Genomic DNA, 27,141 nt, shown 5'->3' with positions numbered 1-27,141 from the left:
AGAGAGAGGAAGGCCCGAGCAGAATAAAGAGAAAGGGAAAGATGAAGTTGGAATTTGAAGCAAAAAGACTTCAAATGACAGAAGTAAAAGTACAAGATGGAAGTGATGGTGAGCAAGCTCGGCATAGCCAACCGCCTGGTCGGGATATATACAAACGTGTCCAAACAAAAACAAAATTTGATGAACAAGACGCAGAAGCCTTTTTCATGTCCTTTTAGAAATTGGCTACCAGATGAAATGACCAGAGGCAATGTGGGTAATGTTAACTCAGACCAAGTTGGTAGGCCTTGATGAGACCACACCCTGTGTGCAGTTTTGGTCTCTTTTTCTGAGGAAGGATGTTCTTGCTCGCGAGGGAGTACAGCGAAGGTTTATCAGCTGATTCGAGGGATGGCGGGCCTGATGTATGAGGTGGGATTGACTAGGTTGCTCTCGCTGGAGTTCAGACTAATGAGAGGGGGGATCTCATAGATACTTACAAAATTCTAACAGGACTAGACAGGGTAGATGCAAGAAGGATGTTCCCAGTGGTGGGGGTGTCCAGAATCAGGGGTCACTGTCTGAGGGTAGACCATTTAGGACGGAGATGAGGAGACACTTCTTCACCCAAAGAGTGGTGAGCCTGTGGAATTCATTACCACAGGAAGTAGTTTAAATGAACAAAGAACAAAGAAAATTACAGAACAGGAACAGGCCCTTCGGCCCTCCAAGCCTGCACCGACCATGCTGCCCGACTTAACAAAAACCCCCTACCCTTCCGGGGACCATATCATAGAAATCATAGAAATCCTACAATGCAGAAGGAGGCCATTCGGCCCATCGAGTCTGCACCAACCACAATCCCACCCTACCCCCACATATCTACCCGCTAATCCCTCTAATCTACGCATTTTAGGATTCTAAGGGGCAATTTTTAACCGGGCCAATCAACCTAACCCGCACATCTTTGGACTGTGGGAGGAAACCGGAGCACCCGGAGGAAACCCACGCAGACACGAGGAGAATGTGCAAACTCCACACAGACAGTGACCCGAGCCGGGAATCGAACCCGGGACCCTAGAGCTGTGAAGCAGCAGTGCTAACCACTGCGCTACCTCTATTCCCATCCTATTCATGTACTTGTCAAGACGTCTCTTAAAAGTCACTACCGGATCCGCTTCCACTACCTCCCCCGGCAATGAGTTCCAGTCACCCACTACTCTCTGTGTAAAAAATCTGCCTTTAAACCTTACCCCTCTCACCTTAAACCTAAGGTGTCCGGGTCCATAGGACTCTAAAATCGGCCCCGCAGGTGGAGGAGGTGGTTAAGAAGGCGTATGGTGTGCTGGCCTTTATCAATCGAGGGATTGAGTTTAGGAGTCCAGGGATAATGATGCAGCTATATAAGACCCTCGTCAGACCCCACTTGGAGTAATGTGCTCAGTTCTGGTCGCCTCACTATAGGAAGGATGTGGAAAAGATTGAAAGGGTGCAGAGGCGATTTACAAGGATGTTGCCTGGATTGAGTGGCATGCCTTATGAGGATAGGCTGAGGGAGCTCGGTCTTTTCTCCTTGGAGAGACGTAGGATGAGAGGAGACCTAATAGAGGTACATAAGATGTTGAGAGGCATAGATTGGGTGGACTCTCAGAGGCTTTTTCCCAGGGTGGAAATGGCTGCTATGAGAGGACACAGGTTTAAGGTGCTGGGGTGTAGGTACAGGGGAAATGTTAGGGGGAAGTTTTTCACACAGAGGGTGGTGGGTGGATGGAATCGGCTGCCGTCAGTGGTGGTGGAGGCAAACTCAATAGGGTCTTTTAAGAAACTCCTGGATGAGTACATGGGACTTAATAGGATGGAGGGTTATAGGTAGGCCTAAAAGGTAGGGATATGTTCGGCACAACTTGTAGGGCCGAAGGGCCTGTTTTGTGCTGGAGTTTTCTATGTTTCTATGCCCCCTAGTAATTGACTCTTCCACCCTGGCAAAAAGCTTCTGACTATCCACTCTGTCCATGCCTCTCATAATCTTGTAGACTTCTATCAGGTCTCCCCTCAACCTCCGTCACTCCAGTGAGAACAAACCAAGTTTCTCCAATCTCTCCTCATAGGTAATGCCCTCCATGTCAGGCAACATCCTGGTACATCTTTTCTATACCCTCTCCAAAGCCTCCACATCCTTCTGGTAGTGTGGCGACCAGAATTGAACACTATATTCCAAGTGTGGCCTGACTAAGGTTCTATAAAGCTGCAACATGACTTGCCAATTTTTAAACTCAATGCCCCGGCCGATGAAGGCAAGCATGCCGTATGCCTTCTTGACTACCTTCTCTACCTGCATTGCCACTTTCAGTGACCTGTGTAACTGTACACCCAGGTCCCTCTGCCTATCAATACTCTTAAGGATTCTGCCATTTACTGTATATTTCCTATCTTTATTAGACCTTCCAAAATGCATTACCTCACATTTGTACGGATTAAACTCCATCTGCCATCTCTCCACCCAAGTCTCCAACTGATCTATAGCCTGCTGTATCCTCTGATGGTCCTCATCGCTATCCACAAATCCACCAACCTTTATGTCGTCCGCAAACTTACTAATCAATCCAGTTACATTTCCCTCCAAATCATTTATATATATTACAAACAGCAAAGGTCCCAGCACTGATCCCTGAGGAACACCACTTGTCACAGCCCTCCATTCAGAAACACACCCTTCCACTGCTACCCTCTCTTCTTTGACAGAGCCAGTTTTGTATCCACCTTGCTAGCTCACCTCTGATCCCGTGCAACTTCACCTTCTGCACCAGTCTGCCATGAGGGACCTTGTCAAAGGCCTTACTGAAGTCCGTGTAGACAACATCCACTGCCCTACCCTCATCAATCATCTTCGTCACTTCCTCGAAAAACTCCATCAAGTTCATGAGACACGACCTCCCCTTCACAAAACCATGTTGCCTCTCACTAATACGTCCACTTATTTCTAAGTGGGAATAAATCCTGTCTCGAAGAAACCTCTCCAATAATTTCCCTACCACTGATGTAAGGCTTTTGATGCCAAAACATTGAATGTATTCAAGAGGCAGCTAGAAATAGCACTTCGGGCAAACGGGGTCAAAGGTTACGGGGAGAAAGCAGTATTAGGCTATTGAGTTGGACAATCAGCCATGATAATGATGAATGGCAGAGCAGGCTCGAAGGGCCGAATGGCCTCCTCCTGCTCCTATGTTTCTATGATTGATTAATTGTGCTGTCTACATAGGTGACTTAGTGATCTTTAGTCATTCATGGAAAGATCACATGTAGCATTTGGCAGAGCTCTTTGTTAGTTATAAACTTGGCAAAAACAGAATTTGCGAAGGCAGAAGGTAATTCTTAGCACACATTGGATACGGACGGATGACACCGAGAAATGTGAAGACGATGGCCATTGAGGAATTTAAGACCATCCTCGAAGGAGGAAGTGCTACGATTTTTGAGATTGAGCAGATTCTACAGGAAATTTGTACTAAACATTAGTAGCATAGTGACACCGTTGACGGATTTGTTAGAAATTTTTTTTCGGTGGACTGAACAATGCCAGGAGGCATTTGAGAATTTAAAAGTAGTTTTAGCCACACCAAATTTTTTTAAACCCTTCAAAGTCACACTACCAGAAGGATGTGGAGGCTTTGGAGAGGGTACAGAAAAGATTTACCAGGATGTTGCCTGGTATGGAGGGCATTAGCTATGAGAAAAGGTTGGAGAAACTTGGTTTGTTCTCACTGGAGCGACGGAGGTTGAGGGGAGACCTGATAGAAGTCTACAAGATTATGAGAGGCATGGACAGAGTGGATAGTCAGAAGCTTTTTCCCAGGGTGGAAGAGTCAATTACAAGGGGGCACAGGTTTAAGGTGCGAGGGGCAAGTTTTAAAAGAGATGTACGAGGCAGATTTTTTGCACAGAAAGTGGTGGGTGCCTGGAACACGTTGCCAGGGGAGGTAGTGGAAGCGGATACGGTAGTGACTTTTAAGGGGCGTCTTGACAAGTACGTGAATGAGATGGGAATAGAGGGATACGGTCCCCGGAAGCGTAGGGGGTTTTAGTTAAGTCAGGCAGCATGGTCAGTGCAGGCTTAGAGGGCCGAAGGGCCTGTTCCTGTGCTGTAACTTTCTTTGTTCTTTGTCACTATCGATGCCAGTGATGTAGGTATTGGAGCTGTGTTGTTACAGGAGGATGAATTGAACAGCCAATCGGTTATTATTCATAAAAACTCCACCAGACAAGACATTCCACCACTGAAAAGGAATTATTGAGTTTAGTCATGGCCTTACAACATTTTAATGTTTACGTTACAAACAATGCATCAGAGACGATTGTGTAAACCAATCACAATCCTTTGACATTTCTGGAAAGATTTAAAGACAAGAACACCAGGTTATTTTGTTGGAGTCTTATGCTATAAGTATTTAATTTACCGATTGTACATGTTGCGGGTCCTGAAAATGTTATTACAGATGCTTTATCTTGAGTTTAAAAGAGAGAGAAAAAAATGAAGCCATCGTTTCATGATGATGGTTCATTTTTTTTCTTTAGGGGTGATGTGAAGTTGAGTAGAATGTTAGAATTTGGTGTTTGTAAAATTATAAAAAATTGTAAAATGCTAAGAAGTGAAAGTATTTCATGGTCCCTTTATAAAAGGTTTTTTTTGTGCTTAGGAAGTTACAAAAAATGCAGGTGCAAATGCAGTATACAGACTGAAACATATCAAAGGCCAAATAGAAGTGTTGCCAAGACAACAGGCTGTTTTTGAATTTTAGCCAATCAGTTTAAATTAGGCACTTGGATCCAAGTACCTATTAGATTTGAAATTGATGTTTTGGTAACCTGAGAACCAATCATATTGTCGGGGTTGTGGCTATGTCATCGGGGTATAGAAGCTGGGGGCAGTGGCACAAACTGCGAGAGCACCTGTCATTGCTCACAGCTCTAGAGAGAGAGACTTTCTGGCTCTCAGAGCTGCATTTATGTCTGAAAAGAAAGCACCTGAATAGTAAAGGTACCAAAAGGAGACAGAGGTTCCAGACAGAAGAAATCAACAGAGAAGACCAGAACATTCCGGAAGATGCCAAACCTGGTTGCCATTTAGAGAGTGATTGAAAATTCTATTTTTTTGTTAATAAGTGGGAATTGTTTTTATCTAAACAGCATTCCATTAGAATCCCCTTCTGTCTGTGAATAGTTTAGTTAACTTGTTCACTGTTAGTCTGATAAGTAAAGTGTTATTTGTTGTTTTTTTTAAAAAAGAGTGTCTCAGGTAGCTATTTTAATTTTACGATTAAAAGTTGCTGAAGAGCAGATCGTATTACTTCGCACATACTTTTAACAGATTATGAGGTGAGGTACTCTTCTTTGAATGGTTAGGTGTTAGTTCTCAGAGAGGGGATCAACCTTCGTTTCATAACAGTATGGAATTCAGGGAGAGACCATGAAGTTTTGAGCAAATTGACAAAGGGAAGGACAAGGTATTGGAGGTGTTGGCAGCCTTTAAAGTGGATAAATCTCCAGGTCCAGATGAATTGTGCCCTAGACTGCTGTGTGGGGGGGGGGGGAAGAAAGGGAGGAGATTGCAGCGGCTTGAACCCAAATTTTCAATTCCTCTTTGGCCACGGGGGAGGTGGCAGATGGCTGGAGAACAGCTAATGTGGTTCCACTATTTAAGAAAGATTGTAGAGATAAACCAGGGAACTACTACAGACCAGTGAGTCTCACATCAGTGGTAGGGAAACTATTAGAGAAACTTCTGAGGGAGAGCATCTATCTCCACTTGGAGAGGCAAAGTTTGATCAGGGATAGTCAGCATGGCTTTGTCAGAGAATTTGATTGGTTTTTGAGGAGGTGACCTGGTGTGTAGACCAGGGTAGTGCAGTCGATGTAGTTGATATGGATTTCAGCAAAGCCTTTGCCAGGATCCCACATGGGAGACTTATAAAGAAGATAAATTCACATGGGATATAGGATACTTTGATCAAGTGGATTCAAAATTGGGTCAGTTGTAGGAGACAGAAGGTGATGACAGAAGGCTGCTTTAGTGACTGGAAGCCGGTGTCCAGTGGCGTACCACAGGGATCTGTGTTGGGCCCCTAGTATTCGTCATTTATTTGAATGACATTGATGGCTATGTGGGGGGTAGGATTAGTAAGTTTGCGGATGACACAAAGTTTCGACGGGTGTTTAACAGTGAGGCGGAGTGTCTTGGGCTACAAGAAGATATAGACGGAATGGCCAAATGGGCAGATAAGTGGCAGATGGAATTTAACCCTGAAAAGTGTGAGATGATACACTTTGAAAGGAGTCATTTGACAAGAAAGTACTCAATGAATGATAGGACTCTAGGAAGTTATGTGGAACAAAGGACCTTGGCATATTTGTCCACAGATCTCTGAAGATGGAAGGGCATGTTAGTAGGCATATGGGACAGTTGCCTTCATCAATCGAGGGATAGATGACAAAAGCAAGAAAGTTATGTTGGAGTTGTATAGAACTTTGGTGAGGCCATAGCTGGAGTACTGTGTGCAGTTCTGTTTGCCACATTATCAGAAGGATGGGATTGCACTGAGGGAGTGCACAGGAAATTCACCAGGATGCAGCCTGCGATGGAAAATTTAAGTTATGAAGAGAGGTTGCATAAGCTTGGGTTGTTTTCGTTGCAGCAGAGAAGACTGAGGGGCGATCCTGATCGAGGTGTACAAGATTATGAGAGATGTGGACAGAATAGATAAGGAGCAGCTGTTCCCCTTAGTTGAAGGGTCAGTTACAAGGGTTCATAGGTTCGAGGGAAGGGGCAGGAGGTTTGGGGGGGGGGGGGGGGGGGGGGGGGGGTGGACGTGAGGAAAAACCTTTTTTTAACCCAGACGGTGGTGACAGTCTGGAATACGCTGTCTGGGAGGGTGATAGAGGCAGGTTGCCTCACACCCTTTAAAAAGTATCTGGATGAACACTTGGCACATTATAACATTCAGGGCTACGGGCCAAGTGCTGGCAAATGGGATTAGGTGGGAGTTCAGGTGTTCTTAATGTGTCTGTGCGGACTCGATGGGCCAAAAGGTCTCTTCTGCGCTGTATAGTTCTATGATATGATTCACAGAGCCAGTCACACACTCAAGGTACTCACCTCACACAACATGGTATCGTACAGTTTCCACACATTCTGAAATGTCACCTTCAACTTGGTCTTTTCAGATATCATGTCCAGGAAGGCCTAGATGGGTGACCAGAACAATACATCAGAAAGTGCCTCAGTTCATTGTCAAAATGTCCATCAGACGATCACAGTTATCCCCCTCAGAGAGTGAGCCCGAGATGATCAGTTACAGTCCCCCCTCAGAGAGAAGGTCCCTGAGACAATCACAGATGCACCATTCTAATTCCCACTCCCAACCCTTATTAGGTTGGGTTTACGGGGCATAATTTCAAAGTTTGGATATGTCACAAAACCTCTGAAATGTAGCGCACAATGAGCAGGGTAGTAACAGATTTCCAGAGAATATAAGAACAGAAGCAACAGGAACCAGAGTATACCATTCTGCCCTTCGAACCTGCTCATCCATTCAATCTGATCCTGACTGATCATCTATCTCAACCCCTTTTCAGCATTTCCCTTCCACCAATGTCTGTCAACCTCGGTCTCTGATGCACTCAATGACTGTGCATCCGCAATCCTTGGGAGTACAGAATTCCAAAGATTCCCTCCTGCTGGGTGAAGAAATTTCTCTTCACCTCAGTCATAAATTACCGAACCATCATTTGGAAATTGTGACGCCCCCTCAGCTGAGGAAATATCCAACCAGCATCTACCCTGTTATTTCCTTTATGTACTTGATATGTTTGTGTTTCAATGAGATGACTCTCATTCTTCTAAATGCTAGGGAATATAGGCCTGCTCTACTCAATCTCTCCTCTCGGACACTCCCCTCATCAAGCTAATGAAGCTTTGTTGCGGTCTCACTAAGGCAAAGGCAAGGGTGACCAAGACTGTATTCCCTCTTGCAGGGGCCGGCGACGGCGGGCTTGCATGTTAACTTTCTGATTTGTTTAATATGGAAACTCAGGAGCCTCTTAATCCCAACATTACCCATACTCCCACCATTTAAATATATTCTGCTTTTCTGTTTCCTATTCCAAAGTGGATATCTTCATATTTCTCCGCATTCTACTCCATCTGCCATGTTTTTATCCACTCATTTGATCTTTGTAGTCTCTTTGCCCCCTCTTTAGCCAGCCTTTCCCATTAACTCTATGTCAACAACAAACAGTCGAGGTTAGATTTTAAATAGCTAAGTACTGATCTACATGGTGCCCTGCAGGTTACAGCCTGCTGTCTGCTAACCAATGCTCAATAATATATTACCTCCCAATCTCATGAGTCCTAAGATTGTGTAACAGAGTGGCACCTTATCAAATACTTGTTCCATGCTGCTAACTTCACTCTCAAAAAACGGATTTGCCAAACACAATGTCCACTTCGTAAAATCACGTTAGAATCCATAGCATGCCTACAGTGCAAAAAAAGACCATTTGGCCCATCTAGTCTGCACTGACTGTCCGAAAGAACATCCCACTCAGGCCCACAACCCACCCGACGCCTGTAACCCCCATGCAGTTACCATGGCCAATCCATCTAATCTGCACAGCTTTGGACATTAAGGGGCAATTTAGCATGGCTAATCCACCTAACTTGCACATCTTTGGACTGAGGGGGGAAACCAGAGCACTCAGAGGAAACCAATGCAGACACGGGAGAATGTGCAAATTCCACAGATAGTCACTCAAGACCGGAATCAAACCTTGCACTGAGTGGCAGCAGTGCTAACCACTGTGCCACCATGCTGCCCCAAGTTGAATTGGTTTAATCATATGCTACTTTTCTTGGTGCTCCGTTACCATGTCCTTAATGACAGATTCTAGCATTTTCTCTACTATCGATGTCAGACTAACCTAGCCTATAATCCTCTCTCTCTCCTTTCTTGAGCAACAGGGTTACATTTGCTACCTTCCAACCCATGGGAATGCTCAGGAACTCAAGGAGTTCTAGCAGAATAAAAACCAAATTATCCACTATCTCTTAGTAAGTTTGTGGATGACACTAAGGTTGGTAGAATTGCGGATATTGTGCTCGAGGACCGTCAGAGGATACAGCAGGATATAGATCGGTTGGAGACTTGGGCGGAGAGATGGAAGATAGAGTTTAATCCGGACAAATGTGAGGTAATGCATTTTGGAAGCTCTAATACAGATGGGAAATATACAGTAAATGGCAGTACCTTTAAGAGTATTGATAGGCAGAGGGATCTGGGTGTACAGGTACACAGGTCACTGAAAGTGGCAACGCAGGTGGAGAAGGTAGTCAAGAAGGCATGCTTGCCTTTATCGGCCAGGGCATTGAGTTAAAAAATTGGCAAGTCATGTTGCAGCTTTATAGAACCTTGGTTAGGCCACACTTGGAATATAGAGTTTAATTCTGGTCACCACACGACCAGAAGGATGTGGAGGCTTTGGAGATATTTCAGAAAAGATTTACCAGGATGCTGCCTGGTATGGAGGGCATTAGCTTTGAGGAGAGGTTGGAGAAACTTGGTTTGTTCTCACTGGAACGCGAAGGTTGAGGGGCAACCTGATAGATGTCTACAAGATTATGAGGGCCATGGACAGAGTGGATAGTGAGAAGCTTTTTCCCAGGGTGGAAGAGTCAATTACTAGGGGGCACAGGTTTAAGGTGTAAGGGAGATGTACGTGGCAAGTTTTTTTTTTACACAGAGGGTGGTGGGTGGGTGCCTGGAACTCAGGGGAGGTAGTGGAAACAGATACGATAGTGGAAACAGATACGATAGTGACTTTTAAGGGGCGTCTTGACAAATACATGAATAGGATGGAAATCGGGGGATATGGTCCCCGGAAGGGTGAGGGGTTTTAGTTCAGTCGGGCAACATAGTGGGTGCAGGTTTGGAGGGCCAAAGGGCCTGTTCCTGTGCTGTAATTTTCTTTGTTCTTGTTCTCTTTGTTCTCTGTAGCTACCACTTTTAAAACCTTCATAAAACACTGGTGTGGCATCAATGGAAAATCAGGTGGGCAGCACAGGTCCCAGCCACAGAACAGGAACTGAGTGGCAGTGTCGTTTGAGGTGGAGACAGCAGTAGCCAGATAGTGAAGGGGAATATCTGGACAAATCGCTAATTCTGAGTGAGCTGAATAAGACCCTTGAGGCCTTGAGTAAAACTCCCAGAAGAAACAGTTTACCGCTGAGTTGTATTCAGCTCTGTGGGACTGGATAGGCCCAGAACTGTTGGAGGTGTATAAGAGCGTGCTTCTGGACGGCAGCATGTCAGAATCCATGAGGAAAGACATCATTACCCTCATCTACAAGTGGAAGTGGGAAAAAGGAGGAAATTAAAAATTGGTGATCTATTTCACTGTTGAACATTGTTATAAAGGGGAGGTTGATCCCCTGAGAACTAACACTCAACCACTCAAAGAGGAGTACCTCCCTTTATAATCTGTTAAAGTGTTTGTGAAAAGGGGGATTATCTGCCCTTCAACAGCTTTTAGTGGTCAAATCAAAACAACTGCCTGAGAGACTCTATAAATCAACAAGTAACATTTTATTCTTCTAACAGTAAAGAGGTTGACTAAACTATTAACAAACGGAATAAAACACTATTCTAACAGAATGCTGTTTAGATAAATACAATTCCCACTTATTAACTAAAAAATAGAATTTTCAGTCACTCCCAAAATACAACTAGGTTTGTCTCCTTCCGGAATCTTCTGTCTTCTTTCTGGAATCTCTGACTTCTTTTGCTATCTTCACTATCAAGATGAGGCTTTCTTTTAAGGCATTAATGCAGTTTTGAGAGCCAGCAAGTTTTTCTATCTGCAAGCTCAACTAAGCTGTCATTCAGCAGGTGCTCTTCTCCTCCAGTTTGCCACTGCCTCCTCGTCTCTTATTTCCCCTGATGACATAGCAACATCCCCACAATAGGATTAGTTTACAGTTTACGAGAACATCAAATTCAAATCTGATAACTGCTGTTATTCAAATGCCGAGTTTAAACTGATTGGACAAACTTCAAAAACAGCCTGTTGTCTTGGCAACACTACTGCCTAGCCTCTCGATACAATGTTTCGGTCTGTGTACTCGATATGCACCGGCATCTTTCTTTTTTTAAAAAAAAGCCCTAAGTACAGAAAAACAACTACCTTTTAAACAGAACATACAATTTTACAACTCTTAGCATTTTAGAAATTTTAAATAATTTTACAAACACCAACTTCACAACAACATGGATTATAAAATTCTGTCCAAGGTCATCGTCAATCAGGTCAATCTGTACTGAGATGGTGATCCACCCTGACCAGGTCTACGCTGTACCCAGCAGGAAGATCTCTCCGATAGCCTCATGCTACTCAGGGATACCATGGACAGTTTTGGCCCATTCCCCGACACCCCTCCCAGGGCAGGAGGGGTGGACACCTAGCTCATCAGTCTAGACCAGGAGAAGGTACTTGACAGAATATTGCACACCTACATGATGGCTGTGCTCTTTAAAAATGGAGTTTGGGGAGGGAATCTGCAATTGGATCTGACTGCTGAACACAAACATCAGTAGGACAGTTTCAATCAATGGGTTGGAATCAAAAAGCTTTCAGGTCAAATCTGGCATCAGGCACGTCTGTCCTTTCTCTTCTCTCTGTGTTCATGTGCCACATAGAACACTTTGCTGAGTCCATCAGGAAGGATTTGGGTATAAGAGGGATGATCCCCAGCAGTGAAGGGACTCAAATCGAAGCCTCCCTGTACATGGACGATGTCACCATTTTCTGCTCGAATCTGATGTCAGTGCACAGACTGATGAGCATCTGCAACCAGTTTGAACTGGCCTTGAGATCCAAAGTAGCCAATTGGTCTGTTTGATCCTTTGTCCCCTTCATCATCGGGTCAGATTACCTGAAGGTGCTGGGGATATGATTTGGAGAGGTTGGGGTATGTGCCAAGAACTGGGAGGAGTGCGTAGCCAAGGTGAGGCAGAAACTGGGCATGTGGGAGTGACACTTCCACTCCATTGCGGTTAGAACCTGGGTATCAGGTGCGAGGTGCTCTCGGTGTTGCTGTATATAGTGCAGTTCTGGCCCATTCCCTGATCCTTAAGCCACTATGTCACCCAAGCCATCCTTTTAAAAAGTACCTAGATAAGCACTTGGCGCAACATAACATTCAAGGCTATGGGCCAAGTACTGCTAAATGGGATTGGGTAGGTAGCTAGGTTAGGTATTTCTCAAGAGTGAGTGGAGACTCGATGGGCTGAACGGCCTCTCCTGCACTGTGAGATTCTGTGCTTCCCTCCATACTGTCAGGATTAGTGTCAAGCCGAATGCTGAGACTTGCATGTGAAGAACCTGCAATGGGTCTGAACATGGGGAGGAAATCAGTTGGGCAGGCAAAATAATTTTATGCCCCAGTAGCGGTGGCTTCATGAGGAATGGGTGCATGTGAGTGATGGGTATCTCTCAGTGCCAGTGTCCTCCAGGTCTAGAACATAGAACATATAGAACACAGAACAGTACAGCACAGAACAGGCCCTTCGGCCCACAATGTTGTGCCGAGCTTTATCTGGAACCAAGATCAAGCTATCCCACTCCCTATCATCCTGGTGTGCTCCATGTGCCTATCCAATAACCGCTTAAATGTTCCTAAAGTGTCTGACTCCACTATCACTGCAGGCAGTCCATTCCACACCCCAACGACTCTGAGTAAAGAACCTACTTCGGACATCCTTCCTGTATCTCCCACCATGAACCCTATAGTTATCCCCCTTTGTAATAGCTCCATCCACCCGAGGAAATAGTCTTTGAACGTTCACTCTATCTATCCCCTTCATCATTTTATAAACCTCTATTAAGTCTCCCCTCAACCTCCTCCGCTCCAGAGAGAACAGCCCGAGCTCCCTCAACCTTTCCTCATAAGACCTACCCTCCAAACCAGGCAGCATCCAGGTACATCTCCTTTGCACTTTTTCCAGCGCTTCCACATCCTTCTTATAGGGAGGTGACCAGAACTGCACACAATATTCCAAATGTGGTCTCACCAAGGTCCTGTACAGTTGCAGCATAACCCCACGGCTCTTAAACTCCAACCCCCTGTTAATAAAAGCTAACATACTATAGGCCTTCTTCACAGCTCTATCCATTTGAGTGGCAACCTTCAGAGATCTGTGGATATGGACCCCAAGATCTCTCTGTTCCTCCACAGTCTTCAGAACCCTACTTTTGACCCTGTAATCCACATGTAAATTTGTCCTACCAAAATGAATCACCTCACATTTATCAGGGTTAAACTCCATCTGCCATTTTTCAGCCCAGCCTTGCATCCGATCTATGTCTCTTTGCAGCCTACAACAGCCCTCCACCTCATCCACTACTCCACCAATCTTGGTGTCATCAGCAAATTTACTGATCCACCCTTCAGCCCCCTCCTCTAAGTCATTAATAAAAATCACAAATAGCAGAGGACCAAGCACTGATCCCTGCGGCACTCCGCTAGCAACCTGCCTCCAGTCCGAAAATTTTCCATCCACCACCACCCTCTGTCTTCAATCAGATAGCCGGTTACCTATCCAATCGGCCAACTTTCCCTCTATCCCTGTTAGGTCTGTTAGAGAATGTCAAAATGCTCTGGGATTTAAAACACTAATCAAAACTACTGGAACCAAGTAGATTAACTTTGGGATAAGAATCACAGACTGTCTTAAAATATTACAGGAGGAACTGTCTGCATAGAAACACATAACCAGTTATGGTTTTAAACATGTATTTCAGATTTATTTTTAGTACACTTTGGCCAAAATGCAGGCTGCCCAGAGGCATAATGGAATGGGAGCAAGCTAAGAACAACCACATTCCTTTAGAACAATGCAGTCAGAGTACAATTTTTATTAGTATAGGTCAGAGAACGTATAAATTCCCAGACTCTAAAATGAATAGGATTATTCATTTGTACTGATAAAGGTAGCTCACCAGATCAGTAGGAACAAGAACTTTTGATCCAATGATTTGTGCAATAGAAGTTGCTAAGAGACGGGGGTGGGGGGAAGAAGTTACCTTTGAACTCTATGGTTAGCGCTATAGAAGTTGCTAGGGGACAAGAGGGTAGGAGCTTGTCAGGCAGGAGGAACCATCATGGGCCTGAGAGAGGCCAAATCTTTGCTTGACTGTAGCTAAGGTCAACTAGTGGCAGGCATTGTAAAGTTCCTCACCAACCTCATCAGCCATACTATGTGTCTCTGAGGATCAGTCTTGAAGGTGTGTATGCGCAGTTGGAATAGTTGTGGCACCTGGGAGCATTGAAGCATGTAGGCATCCTGTGCACGCCTGGGAAACTTGCACACACTGCAGTATGTGCCTTCAATAGCTGCAGACGAATTGGAAATTGATTGAGTAGAACCCCTTCTTGTTCATAAAAGCTGCAATTTGGGCCCAGTTTTGATTTTTACAAGGGTGCAATCAATTACACCGTGACCCTGTGGAAAGTCTGTATTGGTTATCAGAATCAGTGTGAATGCACACAAAATAAACCAGTCCTTTTGAACAAAGCATCTCCATAACACCTGCAAGTTCCCACACATGTCCCCAGTTGATCCCTGGAAGGAGATGGGTGAATAGAAGTTCAATGGAGCGGAAACTTTGGGCAGAACTGGCATCGAGTGCACACCCAGTCCTTGGGTCATAGACTGTCCTACACATTGTGCACAGGTCGGTCCTTGTCTCCGTGGACAGTTACAATCTTCACTGGCGGTGGGATTCTGAATCAAGAGTAGTTCCTGAAAGTCAATGCTGAGTGTGTGGTGGAGACAGAGTTAATGCTGAGTGTTTGATGAAGGCAGATTAAGGCTTTGAAGAGGAAATTGGATAAACCATCTAAAGAAATGTTAAGACCACAGAGAAAAGGATGCGGGAGGGAGACTCGTTTAATTGTTCTAGCTGAGAGCAAGCAAGTATTGAAAAGACTGAATGGTCTCCTTCCCTTTTGTAAAGATTCCATGGGTAAGTTGGGCGCGGGCCTAAAACACGGTCCAAACACGACCCAAGGCCAATCGAGCCTTTACCAACGGCCGATCCGGCACGCGCCCGAATTGGCCAGCGGGCCGATTTAAATGCATTTGCATGCATTTAAATCGGCATAATGAAGCCCACGCCCAACTTACCCAAGGATTCCCACTTTACGAGGCTCCGATCCAATCTGTGCCCGCACGTTTACCGTATTGCTGAATTCAAGTCCGATAGGGCTTCAGCTCAGCAACTGAACCGCCGAATTGCCCCGACCACCCTTCGCGGACCGCCCCCGCGAACCACCCCGACAGCCCACCACCCCCCCATTCGGACCACCCTGGGACGCAGGCCCCGCCAGCAGCTCCCCCCCCCCCTGGGATCGGACCCCCGACCTACCTTGATCACTGGTGTCCGTCGAAAGCATCTTGCAATCCTGGATCCTGGCCTTGCTCCGGGGTTCCTGATGGGTAGGATGACGTCTCTTCTCTGAAAGGGGGTGGGGGGGGGGGGGGGGGGGGGGGGGTGGAATGTGACATCTCTTCCCTGAGGGGTGGGGGGGGGGGGGGGGGGGAGACGTCACATTCCCCCCCCCCCCCCCTCAGGGAAGAGACGTCACATCCGCCCCCCCCCCCCAGGGAAGAGACGTCACATTCTCCCCCCTAAGGGAAGAGACATCATGCCCCCCTACCCCCCCCCCCCCGCCCCCAGGGAAGAGACATCAGATCCCCCCCCTACCCTCCCCCCTTCAGGGAAGAGATGTCACATCCCCCCCTACCCACCCCCTCAGAGAAGAGATGTCATCCCCCCCTTACCGCCCCCCCCCCCACCTCGGGGAAGAGACGTCACATCCCAACCCCCCCCCCCCCCAACCAGGGAAAGTCAAAGGCAGCGCAGACAGCAGTGCTGTGAGCGCTGCCTTTGACTTTCGCACTGGGGCGCGCTGAGTGCTGTCGGCTTCGAGCTGCACATGCGCAGGTCGCTGCTCCGACAGATGCAAATGCACTAGGCCCCGCCCACTGGACCCGCGCCAAAAAAAGTCATATAGGGGCGCTGGAGTGCAGCTGCGGGTCTGATTTACGACCGCACCCGGCACTTAGAGCCGATTTGGTAAAATTGGCCCCCATGATTCTAAAACTCTCTGGTGCAGTGATTAACCTGGTGTTGTTAAAACTCTTGCAGTGATTAAGTTCCAGGGGATTTACCAATTTTAGTTCCATTGATTTTTTTCAACTAACAATCAACTCCCCAAATTCCTTACTCTCAGGGGAAACATTTTGGAATGTGTTTGGTCTTCTGTTGTGAAGACGGTTGTAAACTATTTGTTTAATGTCTCTGTCATTTCCTTATTCTCCGTCCTAGATTAATCTGTCTCTGCCTCTAATGGGCTCATGCTTACTTTCATTAATCTCTTCCTGTTTACATACATACAGAAATGTTTGCTGTCTGTTTTTATGGTGTGGAGATGCCGGCGTTGGACTGGGGTAAACACAACTGTAATTGCCGGCTCCAAGTGGAGAGGATCTCCAAGAAGATTGCGCATATCGACAGGGTTGGACTTTAACCTGGTGTTGTTAAACTTCTTACTGTGTTTTTATGGTCTCATGGTAGTCTACTCTTATTCTCTTTTATCATCAATTTCTTGACCCTACTTTGCTGAATTCTAAAATCCTCTTAATTTGCAGGCTTATGACTGTTTTAGCAGCATTATAAACCTCCTCCTTTGACCTACCACTATCTTTAACTCCTCTTGTCCACCACAGTCGGACCACTTTTCTCATGGGATTTAGATTTTTTGTGAAGCGAATGTGTATTAGTTTCAAATCTATAATAACACTTTGATCTTTGGGTCCTCGCTGTCCACGGGGATGGTGCCAGAAGACTGGAGAATGACGAATGTTGTTCCTCTGCTTAAGAAAAGGAATAGAAATGACCCTGGTAATTATAGACCGGTTAGTCTTACTTCGGTGGTTGGTAAATTGATGGAAAAGGTCCTTAGGGATGGGATTTACAACCATTTAGAAAGATGCGGATTAATTCGGGATAGTCAGCACGGATTCATGAAGGGCAAGTCGTGCCTCACAAATTTGATAGAATTTTTTGAGGAGGTAACTAAGTGTGTTGATGAAGGTAGGGCAGTTGATGTCATATACATGGATTTTAGTAAGGCGTTTGATAAGGTCCCCCATGGTCGGCTTATGATGAAAGTGAGGAGGTGTGGGATAGAGGGAAAGTTGGCCGATTGGATAGGTAACTGGCTGTCTGATCGAAGACAGAGGGTGGTGGTGGATGGAAAATTTTCGGATTGGAGGCAGGTTGCTAGCGGAGTGCCGCAGGGATCAGTGCTTGGTCCTCTGCTCTTTGTGATTTTTATTAATGACTTAGAGGAGGGGGCTGAAGGGTGGATCAGTAAATTTGCTGATGACACCAAGATTGGTGGAGTAGTGGATGAGGTGGAGGGCTGTTGTAGGCTGCAAAGAGACATAGATCAGATGCAAAGCTGGGCTGAAAAATGGCAAATGGAGTTTAACCCTGATAAATGTGAGGTGATTCATTTTGGTAGGACTAATTTAAATGTGGATTACAGGGTCAAAGGTAGGGTTCTGAAGACTGTGGAGGAACAGAGAGATCTTGGGGTCCATATCCACAGATCTCTGAAGGTTGCCACTCAAGTGGATAGAGCTGTGAAGAAGGCCTATAGTGTGTTAGCTTTTATTAACTGGGGGTTGGAGTTTAAGAGCCGTGGGGTTATGCTGCAACTGTACAGGACCTTGGTGAGACCACATTTGGAATATTGTGTGCAGTTCTGGTCACCTCACTCTAAGAAGGATGTGGAAGCGCTGGAAAGAGTGCAGAGGAGATTTACCAGGATGCTGCCTGGTTTGGAGGGTAGGTCTTATGAGGAAAGGTTGAGGGAGCTAGGGCTGTTCTCTCTGGAGCGGAGGAGGCTGAGGGGAGACTTAATAGAGGTTTATAAAATGATGAAGGGGATAGATAGAGTGAGCGTTCAAAGACTATTTCCTCGGGTGGATGGAGCTATTACAAGGGGGCATAACTATAGGGTTCGTGGTGGGAGATACAGGAAGGATATCAGAGGTAGGTTCTTTACGCAGAGAGTGGTTGGGGTGTGGAATGGACTGCCTGCAGTGATAGTGGAGTCAGACACTTTAGGAACATTTAAGCGGTTATTGGATAGGCACATGGAGCACACCAGGATGATAGGGAGTGGGATAGCTTGATCTGGGTTTCAGACAAAGCTCGGCACAACATCGTGGGCCGAAGGGCCTGTTCTGTGCTGTACTGTTCTATGTTCTAACACTTGGCATTTGTCTGCCACAGGGTGCTGATTGATCTGTCCATGTCTGTTGAAAGTTTTTTTGGTGGACGCTGCCTGGTACATGCAAAGGCACGAGTTTCTGTGACTGCCAACCACTGGAGGAGATGGTTTTGAGTTGTGGAAGTTGACACAGAACAAAAGCAATGGAATGTAAAGCCAGCACAAAGTTACCTTGCCTGAGGACACTGTTTCCAAGAGGATCAGAATGGGATTTGATTGGAGGAATGGAATGTCAAGTGTGGGATTCAGGCGAATAGGAAGAATGAGATGGGGATGGTGTGAGAAGACTGGTATGGGAAGGAAGGATGGCTAGATGTGATGGTGGAATTGGTTGTATGTAAAATGGAGGGTAGAACTATTTGATACACTTGTTCTTTGAAAACTATTCTCCACGCTGGAATGAAGGTTCATTTTTGAATGAAAAAGCAGCCACATGAATCAGTGTTGCTTCTATTGACAACAGTGGATAACAATCTAGAGTCATGTTACATACTTAAGCGGGTTGCATGAATGCTTGAAGAGCTGATCACGTGATTTGATGATCCACAGATTGCTGTTTTACTTTCAGCTTGTATTCTGTGTAGAGCAGAGAACATCTCTTTCAATAAAACCTGTTGTGTGTTTGTTTAAATCTGTGTGTGCAAACTACGTCTGTTCTTTTTGAGTAAAACTCACAACCTTAAACATATTTAGGGCATTATAAGTTTCTATATAGTTAAACTCCAATGATCATGCCACCACACAAACAGATTCAAGGATCAGTTATAATGTTGACACAGAACAAGAATCCCAACAACGATTTTGTCTTGAAACAAGATTGGTAGCTAGGAAGCTGTTTCCTTCAATGAGAGATGCTGAAATGAGAACAGGCAGATTTCAGGGAAAGTGACTGTTTATTCCACAAATAATATCGAGCTAATCAGATGTAAACCTGCTTTTTCAACTCAGGAACAAACAGTTTCCAATTGACTTTTGTATTCTGAGTATGATCAAGTCACAAGGCCAGAGGACCCTTGACAAATTTTACATTCTCACAAATTTATTCTCAGTGAGAAGTTTTAATTCTGTTAAAATCATTGGTGAAAGAGTAACGTGTGAAGAAAATATTATTTAAAAAATATTTTTGTAATGTGGATAGGAAGTGGGAAGGTGAAAGGAAGGCAAGTAGCCAGGGAAGAGAAGGACAGCTGGACTGCCCCAAATCTTTCTCCCATGTGCGTGGACTAAGCTTGTCTTAGACCAGAATACTGTCTCTGTGAGTCTTGTGTTAGCTGAGAAAGCCAGCATAACACATCTTCACTGAAAAAAGCTCCAACACTAAGGGAATTTTGAAGGGCAGTTTACAGAGATGTTTAATGATTTTATATGTGAAGGGAAAGTATTTCCATGCATATAGAGAAGAGCAGGATTTCAAATAAAATACCAGGCACTTTATTCTGAAACTGAGGCAGAATGTATTCCCTCGTGTTATTACCCTAAAAATGTGTTCACGAGGAAATGGAGACCTGCTCATGTACCGGCAGATGAAAAGTGGACAGCAGAACATCAAGTTATAAAACCATCTGGATACTGGAATGAAATATTGAGAGTGGTCCGTGAAATTCCAGTTGCTGGGTATTTAGGAATTCGCAAACCTCAGGCTAATTTTTATTGGCCTGCATGGCATAATGATGTAGTCAAGCTTTGTCAAACCTGTCACACATCAGGTAATAAGAAAACCTCAAGCACATTCTCCGTGTCTACGTGGGTTTCCTCCAGATGCTCCGGTTTCCTCCCACAGTCCAAAGATGTGCAGCACGATGGCACAGTGGTTAGCACTGCTGCCTCACAGCAGGGACTAGTGTTCGATTCCCGGCTTGGGTCACTGTCTGTGTGGAGTTTGCACATTCTCCCCATATCTGTGTGGGTTTCCTCCAGGTGCTCCGGTTTCCTCCCACAGCCCAAAAATGTGCGTGTTAGATTGATTGGCCATGCTAAATTGCCCTTTAGTGTCGGGGGGACGAGCTAAGGTAAATGCAAGAGGTTGTGGGGATGGGGCCTGGGTGGGATTGTGCTCAGTGCAGACTCGATGGACCGAATGGCCTCCTTCTGCATTGTATGATCCTATGAATTCTATGAATTAAACCTGCGTTTTTAATTCCAATTCAAGCACTGGAGGAACCTTTCACCAGGGTCCTGAGTGATTGTGATTGTGTAGGTCCCCTTGCTAAGACTAAAAGACAGAGTATAGGAATGAGATAGAGAATCTGGTGAACTGGTGCGGCAACAATAATCTCTCCCTCAATGTCAACAAAACGAAGGAGATTGTCATCGACTTCAGGAAGCGAAGTGGCCACTGTCTACATCAATGGGGACGAAGTAGAAAGGGTCGAGAGCTTTAAGGTTTTAGGTGTCCAGATCACCAACAACCTGTCCTGGTCCCCCCTTGCCGACACTATAGTTAAGAAAGCCCACCAACACCTCTACTTTCTCAGAAGACTAAGGAAATTTGGCATGTCAGCTACGACTCTCACCAACTTTTACAGATGCACCATAGAAAGCATTCTTTCTGGTTGTATCACAGCTTGGTATGGCTCCTGCTCTGCCCAAGACCGCATGAAACTACAAAATGTCACGAATGTAGCCTAATCCATTACGCAAACCAGCCTCCCATCCATTGACTCTGTCTACACTTCCCGCTGCCTCGTCAAAGCAGCCAGTAGAATTAAGGACCCCACGCAGCCTGAACATTCTCTCTTCCACCTTCTTCCGTCAAGAGAAAGATACAAAAGTCTGAGGTCACATACCAACCGACTCAAGAACAGCTTCTTCCCTGCTGCCATCAGACCTTTGAATGGACCTACCTTGCATCAAGTTGATCTTTCTCTACACCGTAGCTATGACTGTAACACTACATTCTGCACATTCTTGTTTCCTTCTCTATGAACGGTATGCTTTGTCTGTATAGCACGCAAGAAACAATACTTCTCACTGTATGCGTGACAATAATAAATCAAATCTAAAAGTGGAAATCAGTACTTGTTGATAATCATGGATGTGTTCAGCAGATTTTCAGATGCAATACCTTTAAGAAATATTACAGCAAAGGTGATTGTAGAATAGGTGAGCAAATTCTTTACAAGATATGGGTTACCAAAATAGAGTTGGATCAGGATTCGAATTTCATGTCACAGTTTAAGGAAGTAAAGAGCAGTTTAGAAATAAACCAGTTTAAGTCAACAGCCCGAATCACAAGGTGCCTTAGAGAATTGGCTCAGGCTTTAAAGACTACAATGAGAACAGAGTGACAAAATTACTCACAGGATTGGGATTGAGGGATTCAATTCTTGTTGTTTATTGTTCAGGATTTCCTTAATGAATCAACAGGGTTTAGTCCTTTCAAATCAATTTACGGTCATGAAATAAGGGACCACTCAAGTTGATTCAGGAGAAATTAGTGAGTCAAAGTTCTGAAACTACTAACCAGGATTACGTGACCAAATTCAGAGCAAAGCTTGAGAATTAGCCAGGAACATTTGAAGATATCACAACAAGTGATAAAGGCAGGAGTAGATAAAAGAGCAAAGGCTCAAAGTTCTGAGGCTGGGTAAAAGGAGTTAGCATTGTTGCTAGTGTCAGGCGAACCCTTAAAGGCAGGGTTTAATGAACCGTACCAGATTGAAAAGAGACAAAGTGAAGTGAATTATTTAATAAATAACCCAGATAGAAGGAAAAATCAGAGTGTGTCATGTAAGTATGCATAAAAATACTTTGACAGGAAAGATAACCAGAAAGAGGTATTGATAGTATTGACAACAAAAAGGTAGAAATGAAGGATTCTGAAATTGACTTTCCTCTAATTAAATTGGACAATGAGGAGGGGTTTAGAATTGAACGTTGATACTAAGTTACCTTCCTGCAAAACGTCGAAGTGATTTGGAAAAGCTACTGCAGTCAAACAAAGCTGTTTGTGGGAATAAGCTGGGGAAAACAAATTTGGCTATACATGATGTGGATATAGGGGATTTAGTTTCAATGAGGCAATATCCTTATAGATTAAATCAAGTAAAACTAGCACAAAGAAATTGAATTCATGCTTCAGAATGATAGCACAGAGCCCAATTGCAATAACTGGAGTTTACCCATCATGATGGGTATTGATTATTAAAAAATGTGATATTAAAAGTGGATTTATATCCTAGTCCATGCTTGGAAGATTGTATTGAGCAAGTGGGACAATCAATAGTTTATCACAAAAATTGACTTGTGAGAATATTGACAATTACCTTTATCGGAATGGGTGAAAGAGATGTCAGCTTTTGTAACATCAGATGGGTTATATCAATTAAAGTTTACCATTAGGTATGAAAAATACGCCAGCAACATTTCAAAGACTAACAAATTAATTGGAGATAATTGTTGAATTGATTACTTAGTGGTATTCAGTCAAACATGGGGAGTATTTACAATATCTAAGAGAGCTGTTTGATCAACTACAAGAAGCCAAATTGGTTGTAAACTTGACTCAAGCCATTGTCGAATTCCCAGTGCCTATAACAAAACAAGAAGTTTTGAGATTTCTAGACATGAGTGGATTTTATCAGAGGTTCATGTCAAATTTTAGTAGTGTGGTTGCTGCATTGATGAAACTTTTAAAAAGTAGAAATTGTCAATTGACACAGGAGTGTCAGAAAGCCTTTGACAGTTTGAAAACTGTCTGCACCACTGAAGCGGTCCTCACAGCACCTAATTATACAAAGCAGTTTAGAACATAGAACAGTACAGCACAGAACAGGCCCTTCGGCCCACGATGTTGTGCCGAGCTTTATCTGAAACCAAGATCAAGCTATCCCACTCCCTATCATCCTGGTGTGCCCCATGTGCCTATCTAATAACCGCTTAAATGTTCCTAAAGTGTCTGACTCCACTATCACTGCAGGCAGTCCATTCCACACCCCAACTACTCTCTGCGTAAAGAACCTACCTCTGATATCCTTCCTGTATCTCCCACCACGAACCCTATAGTTATGCCCCCTTGTAATAGCTCCATCCACCCGAGGAAATCGTCTTTGAACGTTCACTCTATCTATCCCCTTCATCATTTTATAAACCTCTATTAAGTCTCCCCTCAGCCTCCTCCGCTCCAGAGAGAACAGCCCTAGCTCCCTCAAACTTTCCTCATAAGACCTACCCTCCAAACCAGGCAGCATCCTGGTAAATCTCCTCTGCACTCTTTCCAGCGCTTCCACATTCTTCTTATAGTGAGGTGACCAGAACTGCACACAATATTCCAAATGTGGTCTCACCAAGGTCCTGTACAGTTGCAGCATAACCCCATGGCTCTTAAACTCAAACCTCCTGTTAATGAACGGCAACACACTATAGGCCTTCTTCACAGCTCTATCCACTTGAGTGGCAACCTTCAGAGATCTGTGGATATGGACCCCAAGATCTCTCTGTTCCTCCACAGTCTTCAGAACCCTACCTTTGACCCTGTAATCCATATTTAAATTAGTCCTACCAAAATTAATCACCTCACATTTATCAGGGTTAAACTCCATTTGCCATTTTTCAGCCCAGCTTTGCATCCTATCTATGTCTCTTTGCAGCCTACAACAGCCCTCCACCTCATCCACTACTCCACCAATCTTGGTGTCATCAGCAAATTTACTGATCCACCCTTCAGCCCCCTCCTCTAAGTCATTAATAAAAATCACAAAGAGCAGAGGATCAAGCACTGATCCCTGCGGCACTCCGCTAGCAACCTGCCTCCAATCCGAAAATTTTCCATCCGCCACCACCCTCTGTCTTCGATCAGAAGCCAGTTACCTATCCAATCGGCCAACTTTCCCTCTATCCCACACCTCCTCACTTTCATCATAAGCCGACCATGGGGGACCTTATCAAACGCCTTACTAAAATCCATGTATATGACATCAACTGCCGTACCTTCATCAACACACTTAGTTACCTCCTCAAAAAATTCTATCAAATTTGTGAGGCACAACTTGCCCTTCACGAATCAGTGCTGACTATCCCGGATTAATCCGCATCTTTCTAAGTGGTCGTAAATCCCATCTCTAAGGACCTTTTCCATCAATTTACCAACCACCGAAGTAAGACTAACCGGTCTATAATTACCAGGGTCATTTCTATTCCCTTTCTTAAACAGAGGAACAACATTCGCCATTCTCCAGTCTTCTGGCACCATCCCCGTGGACAGCGAGGACCAAAAGATCAAAGCCAAAGGCTCTGCAATCTCGTCCCTTGCCTCCCAAAGAATCCTAGGATATATTTCATCAGGCCCAGGAGACTTATCGACCTTCAGTTTATTCAAAACTGCCAGGACATCCTCCCTCCGAACATCTATTTCCTCCAGCCTATTAGCCTGTAACACCTTCTCTTCCTCAAAAACATGGCCCCTCACCTTGGTGAACACTGAAGAAAAGTATTCATTCATCACCTCGCCTATCTCTACTGACTCCATACACAAGTTCCCACTACTGTCCTTGACTGGCCCTAACCTCACCCTGGTCATTCTTTTATTCCTCACATAAGAGTAAAAAGCCTTGGGGTTTTCCTTGATCCGACCCGCCAAGGACTTCTCGTGTCCCCTCCTAGCTCTCCTAAGCCCCTTCTTCAGCTCATTCCTTGCTAACTTGTAACCCTCAATCGAGCCACCTGAACCTTGTTTCCGCATCCCTACATAAGCTTCCCTCTTCCTTTTCACAAGACATTCCACCTCTTTCGTGAACCATGGTACCCTCACTCGGCCATTTCCTCCCTGCCTGACAGGGACATACCTATCAAGGACAACCCAGTATTTGTTCCTTGAAAAAGTTCCACTTTTCATTAGTTCCTTTCTCTGACAGTTTCTGTTCCCAACTTATGCCCCCTAATTCTTGCCTAATCGCATCATAATTACCTCTCCCCCAATTGTAAACCTTGCCCTGCCGTACGGCCCTATCCCTCTCCATTGCAATAACAAAAGACACCGAATTGTGGTCACTATCTCCAAAGTGCTCTCCCACAACCAAATCTAACACTTGGCCCGGTTCATTTCCCAGTACCAAATCCAATGTGGCCTCACCTCTTGTCGGCCTATCCACATATCGTGTCAGGAAACCCTCCTGCACACACTGCACAAAAACTGCCCCATCCGAACTATTTGACCTACAAAGGCTCCAATCAATATTTGGAAAGTTAAAGTCCCCCATGACAACTACCCTGTGACCCCCACACATATCCATCACCTGCTTAGCAATTTCTTCCTCCACATCTCTATTACTATTTGGGGGCCTATAGTAAACTCCTAACAACGTCACCGCTCCTTTCCTATTTCTAACCTCAGCCCATATTACCTCAGTGTGCAGATCCCCCTCGAAGTGCCTTTCCGCAGCCGTTAAACTATCCTTGATTAACAATGCCACTCCTCCACCTCTTTTACCAGCTTCCCTACACTTAGTGAAACATCTATACCCCGGAACGTCCAACAACCATTCCTGTCCTTGTTCTACCCACGTCTCCGTAATGGCCACAACATCGTAGTCCCAAGTACCAATCCACGCCCCAAGTTCATCTACCTTGTTCCGGATGCTCCTTGCATTGAAGTAGACACACTTCAACCCACCTTCCTGTCTACCGGTACCCACCCTTGACCCTGATACCTTCCCCAATACCTCACCACCCTGGACTACAACTCCTTTTCCCACTCCCCTGACAAATTAGTTTAAACCCCCCTGAAGAGCCGTAACAAATTTCCCTCCTAGGATATTGGTGCCCCTCTGGTTCAGGTGCACCCCGTCCTGTTTGTACAGGAAGGTTGGTTAGGGCAAGTTTAGGGCCAGTTATAGATGGCAGAGGGAAGTTATGTGTGGAACCGGAGGAGATTGGTGAAGCATTGAACCAATATTTCTCTTCGGTGTTCACGCAAGGGGACATGAATATAGCTGAGGAGGACACTGGGTTGCAAGGGAGTAGAATAGACAGTATTACAGTTGATAAGGAGGATGTGCAGGATATTCTGGAGGGTCTGAAAATAGATAAATCCCCTGGTCCGGATGGGATTTATCCAAGGATTCTCTGGGAGGCAAGAGAAGTGATTGCAGAGCCTCTGGCTCTGATCTTCAGGTCGTCGTTGGCCTCTGGTATAGTACCAGAAGATTGGAGGTTAGCGAATGTTGTCCCATTGTTTAAGAAGGGGAACAGAGACTTCCCCGGGAATTATAGACCGGTGAGTCTCACTTCTGTTGTCGGCAAGATGTTGGAAAAAATTATAAGGGATAGGATTTATAGTTATTTGGAGAGTAATGAATTGATAGGTGATAGTCAGCATGGTTTTGTGGCAGGTAGGTCGTGCCTTACTAACCTTATTGAGTTTTTTGAGAAAGTGACCAAGGAGGTGGATGGGGGCAAGGCAGTGGACGTGGTATATATGGATTTTAGTAAGGCGTTTGATAAGGTTCACCATGGTAGGCTTCTGCAGAAAATGCAGATGTATGGGATTGGGGGTGATCTAGGAAATTGGATCAGGAATTGGCTAGCGGATAGGAAACAGAGGGTGGTGGTTGATAGTAAATATTCATCATGGAGTGCGGTTACAAGTGGTGTACCTCAGGGATCTGTTTTGGGGCCACTGCTGTTTGTAATATTTATTAATGATCTGGATGAGGGTATAGTTGGGTGGATTAGCAAATTTGCTGATGACACCAAAGTCGGTGGTGTGGTAGACAGTGAGGAAGGGTGTCGTAGTTTGCAGGAAGACTTAGACA

The 27,141-nt window shown here is 45.0% G+C and overlaps 1 protein-coding gene across 1 annotated transcript in view; it reads right to left on the bottom strand.

Moving 5' to 3' along the window:
• The window catches only part of LOC144499239 (lysosomal acid phosphatase-like), a 141,188-nt gene that overhangs the window by 98,118 nt on the left and 15,929 nt on the right, over positions 1-27,141 (bottom strand). Inside the window, exon 4 of the mRNA XM_078221358.1 lies at positions 7,130-7,216. Within this exon, the coding sequence (XP_078077484.1) occupies positions 7,130-7,216 (87 nt within the window). The remainder of the gene's footprint in view (positions 1-7,129; positions 7,217-27,141) is intronic.

This window comes from Mustelus asterias, chromosome 9 (genome assembly GCF_964213995.1).
Source record: "Mustelus asterias chromosome 9, sMusAst1.hap1.1, whole genome shotgun sequence".
NCBI classification, from domain to species: Eukaryota; Metazoa; Chordata; class Chondrichthyes; order Carcharhiniformes; family Triakidae; genus Mustelus; species Mustelus asterias.
This window is presented reverse-complemented; position numbering and strand designations above follow the sequence as displayed.